This window comes from Halichoerus grypus, chromosome 2, assembly GCF_964656455.1.
Source record: "Halichoerus grypus chromosome 2, mHalGry1.hap1.1, whole genome shotgun sequence".
Lineage (NCBI taxonomy): Eukaryota > Metazoa > Chordata > Mammalia > Carnivora > Phocidae > Halichoerus > Halichoerus grypus.
This window is the reverse complement of record NC_135713.1, coordinates 158,856,664-158,878,239: the sequence shown is the minus strand read 5'-3', so window position 1 is coordinate 158,878,239 and position 21,576 is coordinate 158,856,664. Positions and strand designations below refer to the sequence as shown.

The following is a 21,576-nucleotide window of genomic DNA, read 5'->3' as shown; positions in this document are numbered from 1 at the left end:
TGTTGGACTCCACGGGGAGCCTACTTAAAAAAAAAAGTATAAAAGTGTTCTAAAAAGTAAAATATTGGGGTGCCTGGGTGGCAGAGTCAGTTAAGTGTCCAGCTCTTAGTTTCAGCTCAGGTTGTGATCTCAGAGTTGTGAGATTGAGCCCCGAGTTGGGCTCTGTGCTGTGTGGAGTTTGCTTGAGATTCTCTCTCCCTCTCCCACTCCTGCTTGTGTTTGGTCTCAAATAAATAAATAAATCTTTTAAAAAAAAAGTAAAATATTGGGGAACCTAGGTGGCTCAGTTGGTGAGCGTCCGACTCCTGGGTTTTGGCTCAGGTCATGATCTCATGGGTCGTGAGATCGAGCCCTCCATTGGACTCCACACTCAGTGGAGGGTTTGCTTGAGGATTCTCTCCCTCCGCCTCTCCCCCTACCTGTGCATGCATGCATGCTCACTCTCTCTCAAATAAATTTTTTCTGAAAAGAGTAAAATATCAAATTGTATATACAAGCAAGTTTTAAGACCACCACCCCACAGTGTAATCTTTTTTAAAAAGACCAAGATTTGAGGGTCACCTGGCTGGCACAGTGGGTAGACCATGCAACTCTTGATCTCAGGGTTGTAAGTTCGAGCCCCACGTTTGGTGTATAGATTATTTAAAAATAAAACCTTTAAAAAAAAAAAGGATAAAGATTTGGATTCAGGGACACCAAAGAGGGCACCCCTAGAACCCAGTTCACTTAAATGTTTAATTGAATTAAGGTAACTGGGGACGGTTACAGCCTTTATCCTAGCAGCCCACCAAGGCAAATAATTCTCTATGGAAAAAGATTACACAATCCAGAACCTCAAGTTCTCATATCAATGCTTGACAATGAAAACTAATAGGCATACAAGAAGACAAAAGACTCATTAGAAAAAAGTCAAGAGAGGGGCATGTGGGTGGTGCAGTTGGTGAGTGTCCACTCTTGGTTTCAGCTCAGGTCATGTTCTCAGGGTCATGAAATTGAGCCCTGCATTGGGCTCCATGCTGAGTCCAGAGTCTGCTTAAGTTTCTCTCTTCCTCCCCCAACGCCCCCACCCTGCTCTCTTTCTCTCTCAAATAAATAAATCTTAAAAAAAAAAAAGAGAGGAAAAAAAAGAAAAAAGAAAAAAGAAAAAATTCAAGAGAAAAAATAGATAATAGAAACAGATCTAAAAGGTATCCAGACCGTTGAGGTCTTAAATTAATGCTGATTAGTACATTCAAGAAAATAAGACAAGACCAATAATTCCACCAAATAATTGGAAAGTATAAAATAAGAATCAAATGCCAATTCTAGAACTGGAAAATAAGAACTCAAAGACTAAAAGCACAGTAGATATGACACATGAGAGTGTTAAAATGGAAATTAAGTCAGTAGAAAATATGCATATTGAAGTACAGAATGATGAAAAACTTGAAAAAATTATTTTAAAAAACATTACAGAGACATATAGGATAGAGTGAAAAGGTCTATCACAGATGTAAGAGTCCCAGAAGACTAGAAAGAGAAGTGAGACAGAATGAGATGAAATCAAGTTCAAAGACATTAACACCAAAACATTTTCCAAAACAGATAAAAAATATCAAGCCACAGATATTAGAAGCCAAATTAATCCCAAGTAGGAAAAATACAACGGAAATATAAAATAAACTGAAAGACAGATTTCTGTCAAGGGGAAACAATCAGATCACAGGTTGCAAACTACAGCCAAATCTGTTCCACTATATGTTTTTGTATGGCTAGTGAGATAAGAATAGATAGTTTTAAATGGCTGAAAAATATATTAAAAGGATAATATATTGTGACACATTAAAATCATATGAATTTCAAATTTCAGTGTCCATAAATAAGGTTTTAGTGGAAATTTAACCACATTCTTTGGTTAACATTTTGTCTTTGGATGCTTCTGTGCTTACAATTGCTAAATGGAGTGGTTGCAACAGAGTTATTATGTTTCCACAATGCCTAAAATATCTACTGTCTTACCTCTTACAGAAAAGGTTTGCTGACTCCTGAATTAAACAGATGGTTGACTTGTCAACAGATTTGATGTAAGACAGAAAACAAGGAATGATGTTTTCACAATGCTGAAAGAATGTGATGCCAACCTAGAAGTCTAAACTTACCAAAAATATTATCCAAAAAGAAGATTAAAAATATTTTTAGATAAAAAGAAAAATGGAGGGAGGGCGCCTGGGTGGCTCAGTTGGTTAGGCGACTGCCTTCGGCTCAGGTCATGATCCTGGAGTCCCGGGATCGGGTCCTGCATCGGGCTCCCTGCTCAGCAGGGAGTCTGCTTCTCCCTCTGACCCTCCACCCTCTCATGCTCTCTCTCTGTCATTCTCTCTCTCAATAAATAAATATCTTAAAAAATAAAAAATAATTTTCAAAAAAAAAAAAAAGAAAAATGGAGGGAATAGGATACTGGCAGGTGTGAATAAAATTAAATATTGGAGAGTATTCTTTAAGCAGAAGAAAAATAACCCTAGGTAGAAGCTTAGAAATGAAGAAAAAAATGAAGAGAAAGTATAGGCAAAAATACAGATAAATCTAAATGAATACTGACTGCATAGAACATAGTCTTATGAGATTTGACATATAAATAGAATTAAAATACATAATTTCAACAACATATAAATTAGGTTAAATAAGTTGTTCTAAGATACTTGTGTTGTGTGGGAAGAGAGAAAATCTAAGACTGCTGAATCAATGATGCATGCTTTAATCTCAAAGTTAACCATTAAGCAAATAATTTTAGAAATTTATAATTATCAAGTTATTAGAGGGGGAAACAGAAAAATAAGAGATAATAAATCTAAAGGCATGAATGGGGAAAAGAGAATATAGAACAGGCAAGATACTTTCACAGTTAGATGACAGATTTAAACACTATGTAATTGTATTATGTAAATATGAACTAAATACTCCAAAAGATACAGAGTGTCCCTCAGGTTATTTAGAAGTAATTCTGTACCATCTGGGTTACAAACAAAATCTGGTTAAGATAAAAATCTAACAATTGGTTAAAACAAAAATCCAACAATATGCTACTTATAAGAGAAACAAAATACAAGGATTTATAAAAGATAACAGAATTAAAATGAGGTACTATATAAACAATAACCAAAAGAAAGATGCTATAGTGATATTAGTACAAGGCAAAAACCATTGCGGAGATAAAGAAGACACTTCAGAAGAATAAAAGGTCCAATTTAACAGAAAGGTATAACAGTTATAACTTTGTATTTATCTAATAATACAGCCTCAAAATACATAAAGAAAAAATTAAAGTAACTAATAAGAAACAGACAAATCTACAGTCTTACTGGGAAACATTAAAATCTTTCTTAATAACTCACAGAATAAGCTGACAATCAATAAATACTTAGATTTTAGCAAAACAAAAAACCTGATATATCTGGGGTGTCTGAGTGGCTCAGTCAGCTAAGCCTCTGACTCTTGGTTTTGGTTCAGGTCATGATCTCAGGGTCGTGAGACTGAGCCCTGCACTGGGCTCTGCACTTGATTGCAGAGTCTGTTTGAGATTCTTTCCCCCTCTCTCGCCCCCCTCTGCTCCTCCCCTGGTTTGTGTGCTCTCTCTCAAACAAATAAAATCTTAAAACAAAAACTTGATATATCTAAAACTGCACTCAATACCTATAGGCTACACATTTTCCAAGTGCACACAAAATGTTTTCAAAATTGTCCACGTGGTGAAGCAAATTTTAAGAAATTTGTAAAGACTGAAATCATACACAGCATCTCTGACCACAGGAAAAATTAAGGTAGCAAGATTACTAGAAAATCCCCAGATGGTACAAAATTAAGAAAAATATTTCTAAATAACCTGAGGGACAAAGACATCACAACGGAAATTACCAAATGCTTTGAACTCAATAATTATGAAGTTGCTACATAAAAAAAGGGTGTAATGTAGGGTTTTTCTCGTTTGTTGTTGTTAAAATTTTTTTTGGTCTTTTATGGGGTGTGATGAAGTCTAGATAGCCTTAAATAAGTTATAAAAAAAGTATGGCTGAAAATCAATGATATAAATATCCAACTCAGGAAGTTAAAAAAGATCAGCAAATTAAATGTTAAAAAGGTTAAAAACAATAAAATAAAGAGAAGAAAGTAATGATACAGAAATCAAACATACAAAAAAGATTCTTTAAAAGCCAAATAAGATTGATAAACCCTAGGCAAGACTGATAAGCTAAAAGAGAGAAGACAAAAAAAAAAAAAAAAGTCAATGTCAGGAATGAAAAGGGAGACATCAAAAACAAATAAATAAATAAATAAAAAAAGAAAAGAAAAGAGAGACATCACCTCAGATCCATACAGACATTTAAAAGAGAGGATAATATGCCAATAAATTTAAATTTTAGATAAAATGGATCAATTGCCAGATAAACACAATTTACTAAACTGAAACAAGAAGAAATAAGAAATATTAATAGTCCTATAACTACAGAAGGAATAGAAACTATAAACACTTTCCATAATAAAAGCATCAGGCCAACATGGCTTCCCCAATGAAATCTATGTATCTTAAAATATGTATCTTTCCTGGGCGCCTGGGTGGCTCAGTCGTTAAGCGTCTGCCTTCGGCTCAGGTCATGATCCCAGGGTCCTGGAATTGAGTCCCACATCGGGCTCCCTGCTCAGCGGGAAGCCCTGCTTCTCCCTCACCCACTCCCCCTGCTTGTGTTCCCTCTCTCGCTGTCTTGCTCTCTCTGTTGAAAAAATAAATAAAATCTTAAAAAAAATATGTATCTTTCCCTCTCTCACAACTCTTTCTTCACCTTACTATAAGCTGATGGCCTTGCTTCATATTTTACTTTCAGTTCAAAAGCTATTATAATAGAATGTCTTGATCTTCCCATTACTGCTTGACCTATTATCTGCATCCACCTTCTTCAACTTTCCTAGTGTGATAGCAGAAGAGGTGGCCTCTCTGCCTATCAGTGGTAAATCCCTCCTTTTCCTTTCTTGAGTTTATTCCCTTTAACCTTCTCACACAGTTTAGTTTTAGTTCTTCACTGATCCCATCTTGGTCTTGCAACGTTAATTTCGCCCTCTCCATTATGGCATCATTGTTATCAGCACGCAAATATGCCATAAAAACTCCCATCTCAAATATAAAACAAAAGATTTTTGTTCTTTATTCCATATTTTCCTGTAGCTATTGCTCCATTTCTCTTTCCCTCTTCATGGTGGGGAGGGGGGAGTCTTCTCTAAAGAGTCATCTAAAACTATCTCTAATGTCTACTTTTCATTCATCCTTTCAAAAATATATAATATTTTCAACATTCAATGTTAATGAAAAGGACTGAAGATGACAGAAACAAATGGAAAGATATTCCATGCTTATGGATTGGAAAAACCAATATTGTTAAAATGTCCATACTACTCAAAGCAATCTACAGATTCAATGTAATTCCTATCAAAATACCAACAACATATTTCATAGAATTAGAACAAATAATCCTAAAATTTGCATGGAACCACAGAAGACCCCAAATAGCCAAAGCAATCTTAAAAAGAAGAACAGGGGCGCCTGGGTGGCTCAGTCAGTTAAGCATCTGACTCTTGATTTTGGCTCAGGTCATGATCTCCACCCCCTTTCCAAAAAAAAAAAAAAAAAAAGGGAGAGAGAGAAGAACAAAGCTGGGGTTTCACAATCTCAGATTTCATGACATTACAATGTGGCAGTAATCAAAACAGTATAGTACTGGCACAAAACCAGACACAGATCAATGGAATAGAACAGAATAGAGAATCGAGAAATAAACCCATGTTTATATGGTCAATTAATTTATAACAAAGGAGGCAAGAATACAGAATGGGGAAAAGACCATGTCTTCAACAAACAGTGCTGGGAAAACTGGACAGCTACATGCAAAAGAATGAAACTGGACCACTTTCTTACATCATGCAGAAAAATAAACTCAAAATGGATTTAACACCTAAATGTAAGAGCTGAAACCATAAAATTCCTAGAAGAGAACATACACAGTGATTTCTTTGACATTGGGCATAGAAACATTTTTCTAGATATACCTCCTCAGGCAAGGAAATCAAAGGTAAAATTAAACTATTAAATACACCAACCTAAAAAGCTTTTTGCATAGTGAAGGAAATCACCAACAAAACAAAAAGACAACCTACTGAATGGGAGAAGATAACTGCAAATGATACATCTGATAAGGGCTTAATATCCAAAATATACAAAGAACTTAAACAACTCAACACCCAAAAAACAAATAATCCAATTGAAAATGGGCAGAAGACACAAAAAGACATTTTTCTGAAGAAATACAGAATGGCTGATGGAGACATGGTAAGATGCTCAACATCACTACTCAACAGGAAAATGCAAATTAAGACCACAATGAGATACCACCTCACACCTGTCAGAAAGGCTGAAATAAAAAACACAAAAAATAAAAAATGTTGGTGAGGATGTGATGAAAAAGGAACCCTCACATTCACTGTTGGGCGTGTAAATTGGTGCAGCCACTGTGGAAAACAGTATGGAGGTTCCTCAAAAAATTAAAAACAGAATTATCATAAGATCCAGTAATTCCACCACTGGGTATTTACCCAAATAAAACAAAAACACTAATTTGAAAAGATATATATACCCCTATGTTTATTGCAGCATTATTTACAATAGCCAAGATATGGAAGCCACCCAAGTGTCCACTGACAGATGAATGGATAAAGGACATGTGGTATGGATATACAATGGAATATTACTTGGCCACAATAAAGAATGAAATCTTGCCATTTGTAACAACATGGATGGACCTAGAGGGTATTATGCTAAGTGAAATAAGTCAGTCAGAGTGTAATGTAGGAAACAAAACAAATGAACAACGAAGAAAAGAGATTAACCCCCCCCCGCCAGACTCTTAAATACAGAGAACAAACTGGTGGTCACCAGAGGGGAGGTGGGGGGGATGGGTGAAATAGGTGAAATAGGTGAAGGGGATTAAGGAGCACACTTATCTTTTTTTTTTTTTAGTTTTTTTTTTTAAATTTAATTTAATTTTATTATGTTATGTTAGTCACCACACAATACATCATTAGTTTTTGATGTGGTGATCCACGATCCATTGTTTTCATATAACACCCAGTGCTCCATGCAGTATGTGCCCTCCTTAATACCCATCACCGGGCTAACCCATCCCCCTACCCACCTCCCCTCTAAAACCCTGTTTGTTTCTCAGAGTCCATAGTCTCTCATGGTTCATCTCTCCCTCCGATTTCCCCCCCTTCATTTTTCCCTTCCTTCTCCTAATGTCCTCCAGGCTATTCCTTATGTTCCACAAATAAGTGAAACCATACAATAATTGACTTTCTCTGCTTGACTTATTTCACTTAGCATAATCTCCTCCAGTCCCATCCATGTTGATGTAAAAGTTGGGTATTCATCCTTTCTGATGCCTGAGTAATATTCCATTGTATATATGGACCACAACTTCTTTATCCATTCATCTGTTGAAGGGCATCTCGAGGAGCACACTTATCTTGATGAACACTGAGTGATGAATAGTATTATTGAATCATTATATTGTACATCTGAAACTCATATAAAACTATGTTAATTATACTTGAATAAAAAATCTATAATATTGATACATGAAAAGAATATATGTAAAACATACTGAGTTACGGATGGCATCGTGATAACATGCTCAAGTGAACTAGAATCTATTTCTTTAATTCCATCTCCACTATCAGTTTAACGAAAGTTATCATCTCTGCCTAGACTATTGTAACACCCTCATTACCTGGTTTAATGCCCTCAAGTTCAATTTCCACACACAGAGTTATTTCCTAAAAATCCTTGATTAAAGTCTGTCAATGCCTGCACACTCACTTTGATTAAAATCCAAATAGTTACTATCACCTACAAAGCTCTGAGTAGGCAGGCTGTTGTCTAACTCTGATACCAGTCTCCTGCTCGCTGAGGCTTCAGTCATAGCAGCCTCCTTTTCATTTCTAGGACACATTTCATTCTTTTCTGTGTCTGGTCCTTTGCCTGGAATGCTTCTCCTTTCCTCTTCCCTTGGCTGGTTGCTTCTGGGGGCTCAGCTTTAATGTCCCCCCCTCAGAAGCCTTCCCTGACCATACTCTCTGAAGGAGGCACCTTTATCTCCATCCCAGTTACTCTTTCATATCCCCCAATTGATCTCATAACTGAAGGTTGTTACAACCATTATTTAGCTTCTTTTTATTTATATACTTGTTAATTCTCAAAATTTAATCTTCGTGATGGCAGGGACCTGGTCCATCTTACTCATTGCTGTAGACCTAGTGCCTAACCCAGGACACAGAATACAGATGTCTGATAAACATCAATTAAATACATAAATAAGTACTGTATTTTGATTCTCAACTGATTCCTTGTTTGTATTTTCAATTAGCGAAGAACCTGGAGGAGAAGAGGAGGGTTCCCCCCAAATTTCAGCAGGCTTGCAAGTGAAGAAAGTTAAATAATGAGTCAATAGGTTTGGCTTAAAAGGAACCAGTGGTGACCCTTAGGAAAGCGTTTTCAGGAAAATTAATGAAGGAAGAGATGTCAGAAAATGGTTAAACAAATGAGAAAAATGTAAAGTTAACTGGAGAGGACAGAACTGAAAGGAGTGCTTCATGCATGTTTGAATGAAGGACTAAGTATGAAGATCATGTCCTCAAGAAAGCAAAGTAAGATGGGATTGGGAATCAAAAGTAGAGAACAGAGAGAGAAGAAGAAGCAATAGGAGAGGAAAAAGGAGAGAGAGAGCAAGGGAGGGAGAGAATCTCTTCTTCTGAGATAGTTTTGAGCAAGGATACTCCCCAAAATATTTCAGATGTTCTGCTCCATCCATAACCTATAAACTTGAAATAAATCCAGTCCTCCTCGTTCTTATTAACTCACCTGGATAGGGGGTTCTTGCAATTTCTCTCACTACAACCCATGGTCCTTTTCCATCCTCCAAATGAGATATCATGTCTGGTTTGGAAACTGCGAGCCCTGTTCAGAAAAAAATGAATAGGACTTGACTGTGTCTATGAGTAAGAACTATTGCCAAATTCAGTCTCAGCTCTTAATCTTCAGTGCAGAGTGGCTATTAGGGGAAGTTCTAGAGATGCACTGCCCAATAGAGTTGTCAACAGCCACATGTGGCTATTTAAATTAGTTAAAACTATGTAAAATTTAAAATTCCTTTCTTCAGTTGGACTAGCCAGATTTCAAGTTCTCAGTAGCCTCAAGGGGCTAGCGCCTGCCATATTGTACAGCACAGATACAGAGCATTCCCAGCACAGCAGAACATCCTATCGTACGGTGGTGTGGTGTTACAGATGATTACAAAGGAGCTCAACACCATGATCCCAGCTTTTCTGGGATAATAGAACATGGGAATAATCTGAGTTTAGAAAGAAAATGAACACATTTTTTCCTTTCTTTCTGGAGGTACTGATAACTCCCATTTATAAAAGTGATCAGAAAAAACTTTAGTTCTAAATCTGGGCTACTGTCAACAATCTCCAAGATTCCAATGAAATATGTATTCCTCACTCTACAATGGGGGGGCCACTTAATTAAGAGCAAGGGATAGCATGACTCCCAACAACATCCCCCTAATATGAGATCTTAATGCCTAAACTCTAACCCCAAGTTCAGTTAAGTACTTTAGAGGCTCTATATCTTCAGCAAACCTGATCAAGTGGGTAGATACGGGAACACAGAAGTTATTCTTACCCAGGGAGACAAGATTCCTATAATTCTCTAGCATCACATCCTTGTGTAGGTTCCTCTGTGAAGGGTCCATCAACCTCCACTCTTCTAATGTGAAGTCTATAGCCACATCTTTAAATGTCACGGAATCCTAAAATAAATACACTGTGATCACCCAGGGACTACACAATGAGAACTGCTGGGCAGAATAGTACATATAAAACTGGAGGAATACTCCAGAAATCAGAATCACCAAATGACCCCTGAAGTCAACTAGTTCAACCCTTAAAGGATGAGTGAATCTCTCCACTGATAAGAACTTAAAACTACAAGAGGAAGCCCATTCCATTTCCTGAGTTCTACTTGAAGCAGGATTTTCTTTTCAGACTAATTCAAATCTGGCTTTCTCTAACTTTGAAATATTGGTCTTACTATATTATCTGGAGCCAAACAGTATGGTTTCCTCCTTCCCTAGAAAGTCTTAACATTTGATAACAGCTAGTAGTTTCTACCCAAATCATCCTTTCTCCCTCAAAACCCTGGCCTATCTATACTATCTACTCTTCCTCAGTTCCAAATCTACAGAATATGACTTAATAAAAGACAGTTTATCATTCAGATTGTAGATACAGAATATTGTAAGCTCTGTCTTTGAGCAAGAAAAGTTAGAAATCCTGGGGACTTTGGAGAACTTCTTTGGTCAGGATATGAATTATATATGTGCTTATATAAAAAAATGTAAGAATGAGCCATAACATTTTTTTAGTGGTTACCTGTTAGAGGAAGGAGGAAATAGAGAGAGTGGAGAGGACTGAAATTAGAAGCTAGACTCTTTTGAATATTTCTCGTTCTGTAGATTTTACTTTTGAACCATGTAAATGTATTACGAGGAAAATTAAAATTTAAAAAAGTCATCCCTAAAAATTAAAAGAAAAATGAAACCAGTTTGAAGCACAGACATCCATCAAAGATGAAATATTTTAAGTGACTTTAAAACATAACAATTTTCTGTATATCCTTTGTGAAATATACCCCAAGAAGAAAAAGAATGGCAAAAAACAAAAGCTGTGTTTTCAATAAATAATCAAACTGTTGGTGGTAGTGATGAAAATGCTATTTTGTAACTGCTGTGTGTGTAGTGTTTGATAAAGCAAATTAGTGGCAAATTACTGATGCCCCTGAGAACAAATAAATTTGCCATGACAGAAAGAAGATATAAATGTAATATTGATGAGATTATGCAATAACTCCATAGATCCAAATTTGAATTGGAAGTATCAGTATAAACTCATGAATTATTTCAGTTTTAAGGAAAAAAATAAAATATATTTCCTAGCTTCAACCACGGAAAAGCCCTAAAAATAAAAACAATAACTAATGAGGTAACATTATGCAAGCTACACTGTGGCTTTTAAGTATTACTTTTCACTAAAAGGAACCAAGGCCTGGAACATTCTGTGACACCAAAAGGCAGGGCAGCTACCAAAGATTACTAAGATCATATCTAAGACACAGGAGATAACTTGAAGAGGCTCCCACTAGTTAATAATAATGGGACAATTTGAACAACAGTGAGGATAATAAATACAATGGGTTTCAAAAACGCACATTTAAATTCATGATTTCATAATACTACTCTAAAAATATTCATTGATTATTTTTGGAGGATGCCTGGAAACCGGTAAATGAATAGAAAGAATTAACCGTTTGTCCTTTTCCTATGGAAAATATATATAGCTTGTATAGTAATCAAGTGTGATCACACAGTTGATGAGGAGAGATTTCTCTTTATGGAAGGATTCCAGTTAATACATGATAAGGAACAAAAAAAAATTAGAACATCATCATTTTGCAACCTCTAATGAATTAAAGGGTCATCAGTGGCTGTTAATATACCAAAGAGGCCTCAACAAGGCATTATGTGCCTTCTGGTAGTATACACGGGATATATGAGATACTGTTGCCAAAAACATTTTGGAAAGCATCAAATCAGGGGCGCCTGGGTGGCTCAGTCGTTAAGCGTCTGCCTTTGGCTCAGGTCATGATCCCAGGGTCCTGGGATCGAGCCCCACATCGGGCTCCCTGCTCTGCGGGAAGCCTGCTTCTCCCTCTCCCACTCCCCCTGCTTGTGTTCCCTCTCTCGCTGTGTGTGTCTCTCTCTGTCAAATAAATAAATAAAATCTTTAAAAAAAAAAAAAAGAAAGCATCAAATCAGAATCTGATTAAGCCTCTAGATCTAAAGAACAATATACTGGAAATACAGGGGAAAGAGAAACATCTTAAATAACCCTTATTTAACAATCAATAAAATCCATGTTGTATGAAATTCTAAATCAGCACTGTCCAGTAGAAGTATATTGCAAGTCACGTATGTAATTTAAGGTTTTCTAGCAGCCCCATTAAAAATAAAAGGAAACAAGTGAAATTATTTTTAATATTATTTAGCCCAATATATATGCAATATTATAATCTCAACATGCAATCAATGTAAAAATTATTAATGAGACACTCTCTTTTGTATGAAGTCTTTGAGGTATGACGTGCATTTTAAATTTACAGGGCATCTCAGTTTGGACTAGTTACGTTTCAGGTGCTCAACAGCTACCTGGGCTAGTGGCTACTCTCCTGGGCAACACAGCTAGAAAGTACAAATAACGTGGGTTTCTTCAATGAATTATTACAAGGAGAAAAAAAGACGGAGGGGGAAAACTCTAGCCTAAAAGTAACCTAAGAGACAACAGTAACCAATCATAACATATAAATCAACTAGGGCAACAAATACCAAGCCAATATTTGATGATATTAAGGCTTTCTGCTGATTTTTAGCTGAAACCATGGTAATATACTTAACATTAAAAAACATGTTATAGATATGTAACAAGATGTTTTTTTTTAAATTAAAATATTTTATTTATTTATTAGAGAGAGAGAGAGTGAGCACAAGAGGGAGTAGGGTCAGAGGGAGAAGCAGACTCCCTCTGACTCAATTCCAGGACTCCGGGATCATGACCTGAGCTGAAGGCAGTCACTTAACCAACTGAGCCACCCAGGCACCCTGATATGTAACAAGATATTTGTAAATGAAATTATATGTCTTGTATATGCTTCAAAATAATTAATGAGAGAGGGTAAGATTACAAATGAAATATGATTATCCAGGGGCTGATACTTGTTGAACATAGGCATCAGGTACAAAGGGATTCATGAAACCACTCTCTCTTCCTTTGCATACATACAGTGCATAATATTTGTCAGGTGCTGATCTAAGGCCTTGTTATGTAATGACTGAATCCTCACAGTAAGGAAGGTGCTAATAAGAAAAGTGAGGCATGAAAAGGTTCCATGTCTTGCCCAAGTTCTCAGAAAAGGTAAAGTCTAGATTCAAATTCAGGCATTTTGACTCCAGAATTCAAACTTATAATCACTAACTCTATGATCTAATAAGCTAAAAATCCCGATTAGCTGATCAGTCAGACCAAGGTCTCAAGTTATATTTGGCTAAGATTTGCTCTATATCAGAAGAAACAGATTTCTACTGGGGTGTTTTCCTGCCATACAGATATGTATACTTGTCAACTATTTAAACTTCTGTATTTATTTGTACCTGAAAGTCCTTGAAGCAAACTTTTCATTCTGCTAATAATAAAATATGGCTAACATGGGAGATAATGACAGTACATAAACTTTATTGTTAATCACGTCACATGTCACTCAAATTATAATGAACTTACTGGGTTTTATTTTCTTTCCCCACCAAGAGCGAAACCCCAGGAAAAACGTAAGAAGGCCCTCAGCTCTCAGCTCTCACCTTTGGCTTACCTTGAGGGTCTGTGCAAGCAAGAGTTGTAAACTGCCTACTTAAGACTACTAAGAGAAGGTATGCCCACCACACACAAAAACCTTTTGGCAAATGCTAGAAAACTTGCTGGCTTAAGGCATTTAAGAAAATCTGTGCCCAGTCATTAACTAATTACTATGTTGACCAAGCAGAGATTTCAGAGATTGCACATGACGAAGAATACAAACTTTACTGAATTAGTCCAGAAAAGTCACTAAACAAACAAAACAGTGCAGCAGCAGCAACAACAAACCCTGGGGAATGAAGAATTGGATTTCTAGAGTTGCTGCATCATTTTATTTAAAATACGTGTTTTGCAATGGATCGTGGATCACCACATCAAAAACCAATGATGTATTGTATGGTGACTAACATAACATAATAAAATTTAAAAAAATAAAATATGTGTTTTGAAGAAAAGTTACAAAATACACAAAGAAACAAGAAAGCATGGGCCAGGGTTAAAAAAAAGTCAATGGAAAGTATCCTTAAGGAAGCCAAGAAGTTGTACTTACTAAATGAGGACATTAAATGAGTATTATAAGTATATTCAAAGACCTAAAGAAAAGCAGATCTAAAGAATTAAAGGAAATTATGAAAATGGTATCTCACTAAATAGAAATTCTGTAGTTGAAAAATACAGTAACTGAAATAAAAAATTCGCTAGAGAGGTTCAGTGAAAGGAAACAGCAAACTGAACAGCAGTAGAGTGTGAATGTTTGTCTCCTTCTCCTTCCCCCTATTCATATGTTGAAATCATAATGCCCAATGTGATGACATTAGGAAGTGGGGCCTCTGGGAGATGCTTAAGTCATGAGGGTGGAGCAATGCCTTATAAAAATGGCTCCAGAGAGATCCCTAGCTCCTTCTGCCATGTGAGATTACAATGAGAAATCTGTGACCCAGAAGAAAGCCTTCATCTGACCATACTGGCCCTGATTTCAGATATCCAGTCTCCAGAACTGTGATAAATAAATTTCCATTCTTTACAAGCCACCCGGTCTATTGTATTTGTCTATAGAAGCCCAAACAGACTAAAATAAGCAGGCGCAAAAAAAAAAAAAAAAAAAAAAAAGAATTGGTGAACTTGAAAATAGATAAAATGACATTATCTAGACTAAGGAACAGAGCAAAAAAGAATGAAAAAAGTGAACAGAACTTCAGAGACCTCTGGGACAATGAGCACACCAATATATGCATGATGGGAGTCCATGAAGGAGAGGGGGAAAAAGTGGCAGAAAAAATATTTAAATAAATAATTGCTGGGGCACCTGGGTGGCTCAGTAGGTTGAGCATCTGCCTTCTGCTCAGATCATGATCCCAGAGTCCTGGGATAGAGCCCTGCACTGGACTTCCTGCTCAGTGGGGAGCCTGCTTCTCCCCCTCCCTCTGCCCCTGCCTCCCCACTCATGCTCTCTCTCTCAAATAAATAAATTAAATAAATAATTTTAAAAAATAATGGTCAAAAAACTCCCCAAATTTGATGAACATTAATTTCCACATACAAGAAGCTCAATGAACAACAAGTAGGATAAAATCAGAGACCCATGCCTACATATGTCATAGTCAAACTGATGAAAGACAAAGACAGAATCTTGAAAGAAGCAAAACACAAGGGACTCCTTATGTACAAGGGATCCTCAGTAAAGATGTCAGTTGATTTCTAATCATAAATCAATGAAGGTAGAAGGTTGTGTTATGACATATTCAGAATGCTGGAAGAAAAAAAAGTCAACAAAGTATTCTACAGCCAGCAGAATTATCCTTCAAAAATGATATACAAAAAACGAGAGGGGTGCCTGGGTGGCTCAGTCATTAAGCATCTGCCTTCGGCTCAGGTCCTGGGATTGAGCCCCGCATTGGGTTCCCTGTTCCGCAGGAAGCCTGCTTCTCTCTCTCCCACTCCCCCTGCTTGTGTTCACTCTCTCACTGTGTCTCTCTCTGCCAAATAAATAAATAAAATCTTAAAAAAAAAATACAAAAAATGAGAGAATTCATTGCAAGAACATCTGGCCTACAGTAAATTCTAAACAGTATCTTTCAAGTAAAATTAAAGGACACTAGACAGTAACACAAGTCCACATAAAGAAATAATAAACACCAGTAAACATAACTCTACAAATAACAATAATAACATTTTTTTTTTTTTAAAGATTTTATTTATTTGACAGAGAGAGACACAGTGAGAGAGGGAACACAAGCAGGGGGAGTGGGAGAAGGAGAAGCAGGCTTCCCGCGGAGCAGGGAGCCCGATGCGGGGCTCGATCCCAGGACGCTGGGATCATGACCTGAGCCGAAGGCAGACGCTTAACGACTGAGCCACCCAGGTGCCCCAATAATAACATATTTTTGTTTGTAACTTTTTCTTTTCTTATTTTCTTTTATTTTTTAAAGATTTATTTATTTATTTGAGAGAGAGCATGGGTGTGGGGGTGGGACAGGCAGAAGGAGGGAGAGAGAGAATCTCAAGCAGACTCCCCACTGAGAACATGATTTCACAACCCTGAGATCATGACCTAAGTCAAAATCAAGAGATGGCTGCTTAACCAACTGAGCCACCCAGGCGCCCCCTTTTAAATCTAATTTTAAAAGACAACTGCATAAAACAATAATCATAACACTGTGTTGATGGGCTCATAATGTATAAAAGGTATAACTTGTTTTTGATTTAAGATTTATTTATTTATTTTAGAGAGAGAGCGTGGTGGGGGAGGGGCAGAGGGAGAGAGAAACTCAAGCAGAATCCATGCTGAGCATCGAGCTCAACACTGGTCTCGATCACACGACCCTGAGATCACTATCTGAGCAGAAACCAAGAGTAAGATGCTTAATTGACCACACCGCTCAGGCACCCCTAATTTTTTTTTTAAAAGATTTTATATATAAGTAATCTCTACACACAACATGGGGCCCAAACTCAAAACCCCGAGATCAAGAGTCACATGCTCTACCAACTAAGCCAGACAGGTACCCCTAAAAGGTATAATTTGTATGACAATAAGAATACACAGGAGATTGAGGGAATGGAGCTATCTATATTGGAGCAAAGATTTATACACTATTAAAGTTAAATTGGCATTAATCTGAAATACATCATTTTATGTCAAGATGTTAACTGTAATCCCCAGGGAAAGAACTAAGATAAAAACTCAAAAAAGTACTGAAAAAGAAATAAGGGAATCAAATGAGGGATGCTAGAAAATACCTAACACAAAACAAAGCAGTAAAGGAGAAGGAAACAAAAAAAAGCCATAAGACATAAAGAAGACAAATAGCAAAAAGGAGGACATAAATTCTACCTTATTTGTCATTAAATTAAAAGTAATAAGTTGAACACTCCAATCAAAAGGCAGAGATCAGCAGAAGGGAGTTTTCTTAAAATGATACAAATATATGGGGTCTACAGAAGACACACTTTATTTTTTTTTTAAGATTTTATTTATTTGAGAGAGAGAACATAAGCAGGAGGAGGAGCAGAGGGAGAAGCAGACTCTCCACTGAGTAGGGAGCCCAATGCGGGGCTCATGACCTGAGCTGAAGGCAGACACTTAACTGACTGAGCCACCCAGGTGCCCCAGAGGACACACTTTAAATTCAAAGACACATATAGGTTGAATATAAAAGGATAGAAAAAACATACTGTGTAAACAGTACACAAAAGAGAGCTAAAGTAGCAATATTAGTATCAGACAAAATAGACAAAAATTGTTCTTAGAAGCAAAGAAAGGTATTTTGTAATGATAAACTAGTTAATTTATTAGTAAGACATAAAAAATTTAAACATATATTCCCTTAAAGGAATCTCAAAATACAAGAAACAAAATTCATAGAATTGAAGAAACAAAGAGATAATCCAACAATAGACTTCAATGCCCCATTTTCAATAATGGATAGTACAAGGCAGAAGATCACCAAGGAAACAGATGACTTGAACAGAAATCTGTAGAACACTGAGGCACCCAATAATAGCAGAACATACATTCTCAAGTGTACATGGAATATCCTCCAAGACTGACCATATGTTAGGCCACAAAGCAAGTCTTAAAATTTTAAAAGACTGAAATCATACAAAGTATCACTTCTGATTACAATGAAATGAAACTACAAATCAACAATAAAAAAAATAGAAAATTCAAAAATATGTAAGAATTAACAGACTCTTAAAAAACTAATGAATTAAAGAAGAAATCACAAGGGAATTTAGAAAGTACTTTGACACAAATGAAAATGAATCACTCTATATCAAAACTTGTGGGAGACAGTGAAAGCAGTGCTCAGTCGGAAATGTATAGCTGTGAATGCCTACATATAAAAAAAGAGAAAGATATAAAATCACCAATCTAAATTCATACCTTATGGAACTAGGTACTGTACAGACCTGTACTCTGAAAACTAAAACAATGATGAAAGAAACTGAAGACAACACAAAGAAACAGAAAGGTATTCCATGTTCATGGGTTTTAAGAACAAACATTGTTAAAATGTCTATACTACCCAAAGCAATGTACAGATTTAAGGCAACCCCTATCAAAATACCAACAGCATTTTTAACAGAACTAGAACAAACAATCCTAAAATTTGTATGGAACCACAAAAGACCCCAAATAGCCAAAACAATCTTGAAAAAGAAAAACAAAACAAGGCATCACAATTCCAGACTTCAAGTTATGTTACAAAGCTGTAGTAACCAAAACAGTATGGTACTGGCACAAATACAGACACATAGATCAACAGAATAGAATAGAAAACCTAGAAATAAACCCATAATTATATGGTCAACTAATCTTCGACAAAAGAGGAAAGAATATACAATGGAAAAAAGACAATGTCCTCAACAAAGTGTGTTGGGAAAACTGGACAGCTACCTGCAAATGAATGAAACTGGATGACTTTCTTACACCATACAGAAAAAATAAACTCAAAATGGATTAAAGGCCTAAATGGATTAAAGACCTGAAACCATAAAAATCCTAGAAGACCCCACAGGTGGTCATTTCTCTGACATCAGCCACAGCAACATTTTTTTTTAGATATGTCTCCTGAGGCAAGAGAAATAAAAGCAAAAATAAACTACTGGGACTACATCAAAATAAAAAGCTTCTGCACAGAGAAGGAAACAACCAACAACTAAAAGACAACCTACTGAATGGGAGAAGATATTTCAAATGACATATCTGATAAAGGGCTAGTATCCAAAATATATAAAGAAATGATACAACTCAACACCCAAAAAACAAATAATCCAATTAAAAAATGAACAGAAGACATGAACAGACATTTCTCTAAAGAAGACAGATGGCCAACAGACACATGAAAAGATGCTCAACATCAATCATTAGGGAAATGCAAATCAAAACTACAATGAGATACCACCTCGCAACTGTTAGAATGGCTAAAATAAAAAATCCAAAAAGAACTGTTGGTGAAGATGTGAAGAAAAGGAACGCTTGTGCACTGTTGGTGGGAATGCACCCTGGTGCAGCCACTGTGGAAAACAGTATAGAGGTTCCTCAAAAAGTTAAAAATAGAACTACCCTATGATCCAGGAACTGTATTTCTGGTTACTTACCCAAAAAATATGAAAACACTAATTCAAAAAGATATACGCACCCCTATTATTATTGCATTATTTACGATAGGCAAATTATGGAAGCAACTTAAGCGTCCATCAATAGATGAATGGATAAAGAAGATGTGGTATATATAAACATACATACAATGGAATATTATTCAGCCATAAAAAATGAAACTTTGCCACTTGCAACAACATAGATGGATCTAGAGAGTATAATGCTAAGTGAAATAAGCCAGTCAGAGAAGGAAAATACCATATGATTTCACTCATATGTGGAATTTAAGAAACAAAACAAATGATCAAAGGAAAAAAAAAGAGAGAGACACAAACCAAGAAACAGATTATTAACTATAGAGAACAAACTGATGGTTACCAGAGGGGAGCTGGGTGGGGGGATGAGGGAAATCGGTGATGGGGATTAAGAGTACACTTATCATGATGAACACTGAGTAATGTACAGAATTGATGAATTACTATATTGTACACCTGAAACAAATACAACACTGTATATAACTATCCTGGAATTAAAATTAAAAATTAATACAAAATAAATTTATACCTTAAGGAACTAGAAAAGGAAGAGTGAACTAAATTTTTTTATAAAGCAGAAGAAAATAATGAATATTAAAATGGAGATAAACGAAATAGAGAATAAAAAAACAAAAGAGAAAATCAACAAAGGCAAAGTTGGCTCTTTGAAAAGATTACAAAAATTACAAACCCTTAGCTAGACTGACTAAAGAGAGAAGACTCAAATTGCTAAAATCAGGAATGAAAAAGGAGACATTACTACTGACCTTACAGAAATAAAAGGATTATAAGAGAATACTAGGAACAACTGTATGCCAACAAAGTAGAAAATCTAGATAAAATGGGCAGATTCCTAAAAAGACACAAACTACCAAAACTGATTCAAGATGACATAGAAAATATGAATAGATCTATAATAAATAAACTTCCCACAATAAAAGTCCAGGTTCAAGTGGCTTCACTGAATTCCACCAAACATTTCAAGAAGATTAATACCAATCTTTCACTAATTCTTCCAAAAAATTGAAGGAAACAATTCTCAACTCATTCTATGAGGCCAGTATTACTAAAACAAGACAGATGTAAAATTTAAGGTAGAGCCAGATAGAATTAATTCAGTCTGATTCAGTTTGAATCCCACAACAAAGAAAACATAATATATGCACAGCCAAAAGGAATTTATCCCAGGAATACAAAGTTCCTTTACTATCTTAAAATCAACCAAGGTAACACACCATATTAACAGAATAAAGAACAAAACCCACACAATTATCTTACAGACTCAAAAAATTATGTGACAAAACCCAACAAGCCAGAAATAGAAGCAAACTTCATCAACATGATAAAGACCATCTATGAAAACACAAATCTAACATCATACTTAATGGTGAATGGCCATATGCATTCTCCCTGTGATCACAAATCTCACAAAGATGTCCTCTCTCCTTACTTCTATTCAACACTGTACTTTAAGTTTTAGCAAGAAAAACTAGAGAAGAAAAAGAAATAGAAGGTATCCAGGGGGCACCTGAGTGGCTCAGTCGTTAAGCATCTGCCTTCGGCTCAGGTCGTGATCCCAGGGTCCTGGGATGGAGCCCCACATCGGGCTCCCTGCTAGGCGCAAAGCCTGCTTCTCCCTCTCCCTCTCCCCCTGCTTGTGTTCTCTCTCTCACTGTGTCTCTCTCTGTCAAATAAATAAATAAAATCTTAAAAAAAAAAAAAAGAAGGTATCCAGACTCGAAAGGAAAAAGTAAATTTCTATTTGGAAATGACATAATCTTGACTTACAGATGATATTATCTTGCATATAGAAAACGCTAAAGAATCCACACACATGCACATGCAAACAAACAAACAAAAAACCCTTCTATAAATAAACTAGATCAGCAAGGTTCAGGACACAAGATCAATATACATAAGTTAACTATGTCTATACATTACCAACGAACATTCCAAATAAGAAATTAAGAAAAAAATCCATTTAAAATAGCAAAAAGAATAAAACACTTAGGAATGAATTTAACAAAAGATGTGTAAGACACATAAACTGCAAATGACACAACATCATTGAAAGAAACTGAAGAACACCTAAATAAATAAGAAGACATTCCATATTCTTCCTACTAGAAAACTTAATAGTAACACAGCAATACTTCCCAAATTGATCAACAGTTTCAACACAAGCCCTAAGAAAAGTATATCTGCCTTTTTCGTAGATAGAAATGTTAAAAATTATCATTAAAACATTGGTTCTACTCAAGTTAAGATTATTTTTTTTATTTTTTACTTTATTTCAAATTAAGATTAAACAAAACTAGGGCACAGTTAAGTGTCTGACCTTTTTTTTTTTTTAAATATTTTATTTATTTATTTGACAGAGAGAGAGACAGTGAG

The 21,576-nt window shown here is 35.9% G+C and overlaps 1 protein-coding gene across 7 annotated transcripts in view; it reads right to left on the bottom strand.

Annotated features, from left to right (window-relative positions):
• ZNF624 (zinc finger protein 624) overlaps positions 1 to 21,576 on the bottom strand; it is a 48,661-nt gene that overhangs the window by 9,552 nt on the left and 17,533 nt on the right. For 3 of the 7 annotated variants that reach the window (XM_036094613.2, XM_036094614.2, XM_036094615.2), the window contains 2 exons: positions 9,764 to 9,890; positions 8,939 to 9,034 (listed from right to left, as the gene is read on the bottom strand). The exons of 2 other annotated variants lie outside the window; for them this stretch is intronic. In XM_036094613.2, coding sequence (XP_035950506.2) covers positions 8,939 to 9,034; positions 9,764 to 9,890 — 223 coding nt within the window. The remainder of the gene's footprint in view (positions 1 to 8,938; positions 9,035 to 9,763; positions 9,891 to 21,576) is intronic. 2 more of the 7 variants (XM_078067973.1, XM_078067972.1) reach the window with 1 other exon arrangement.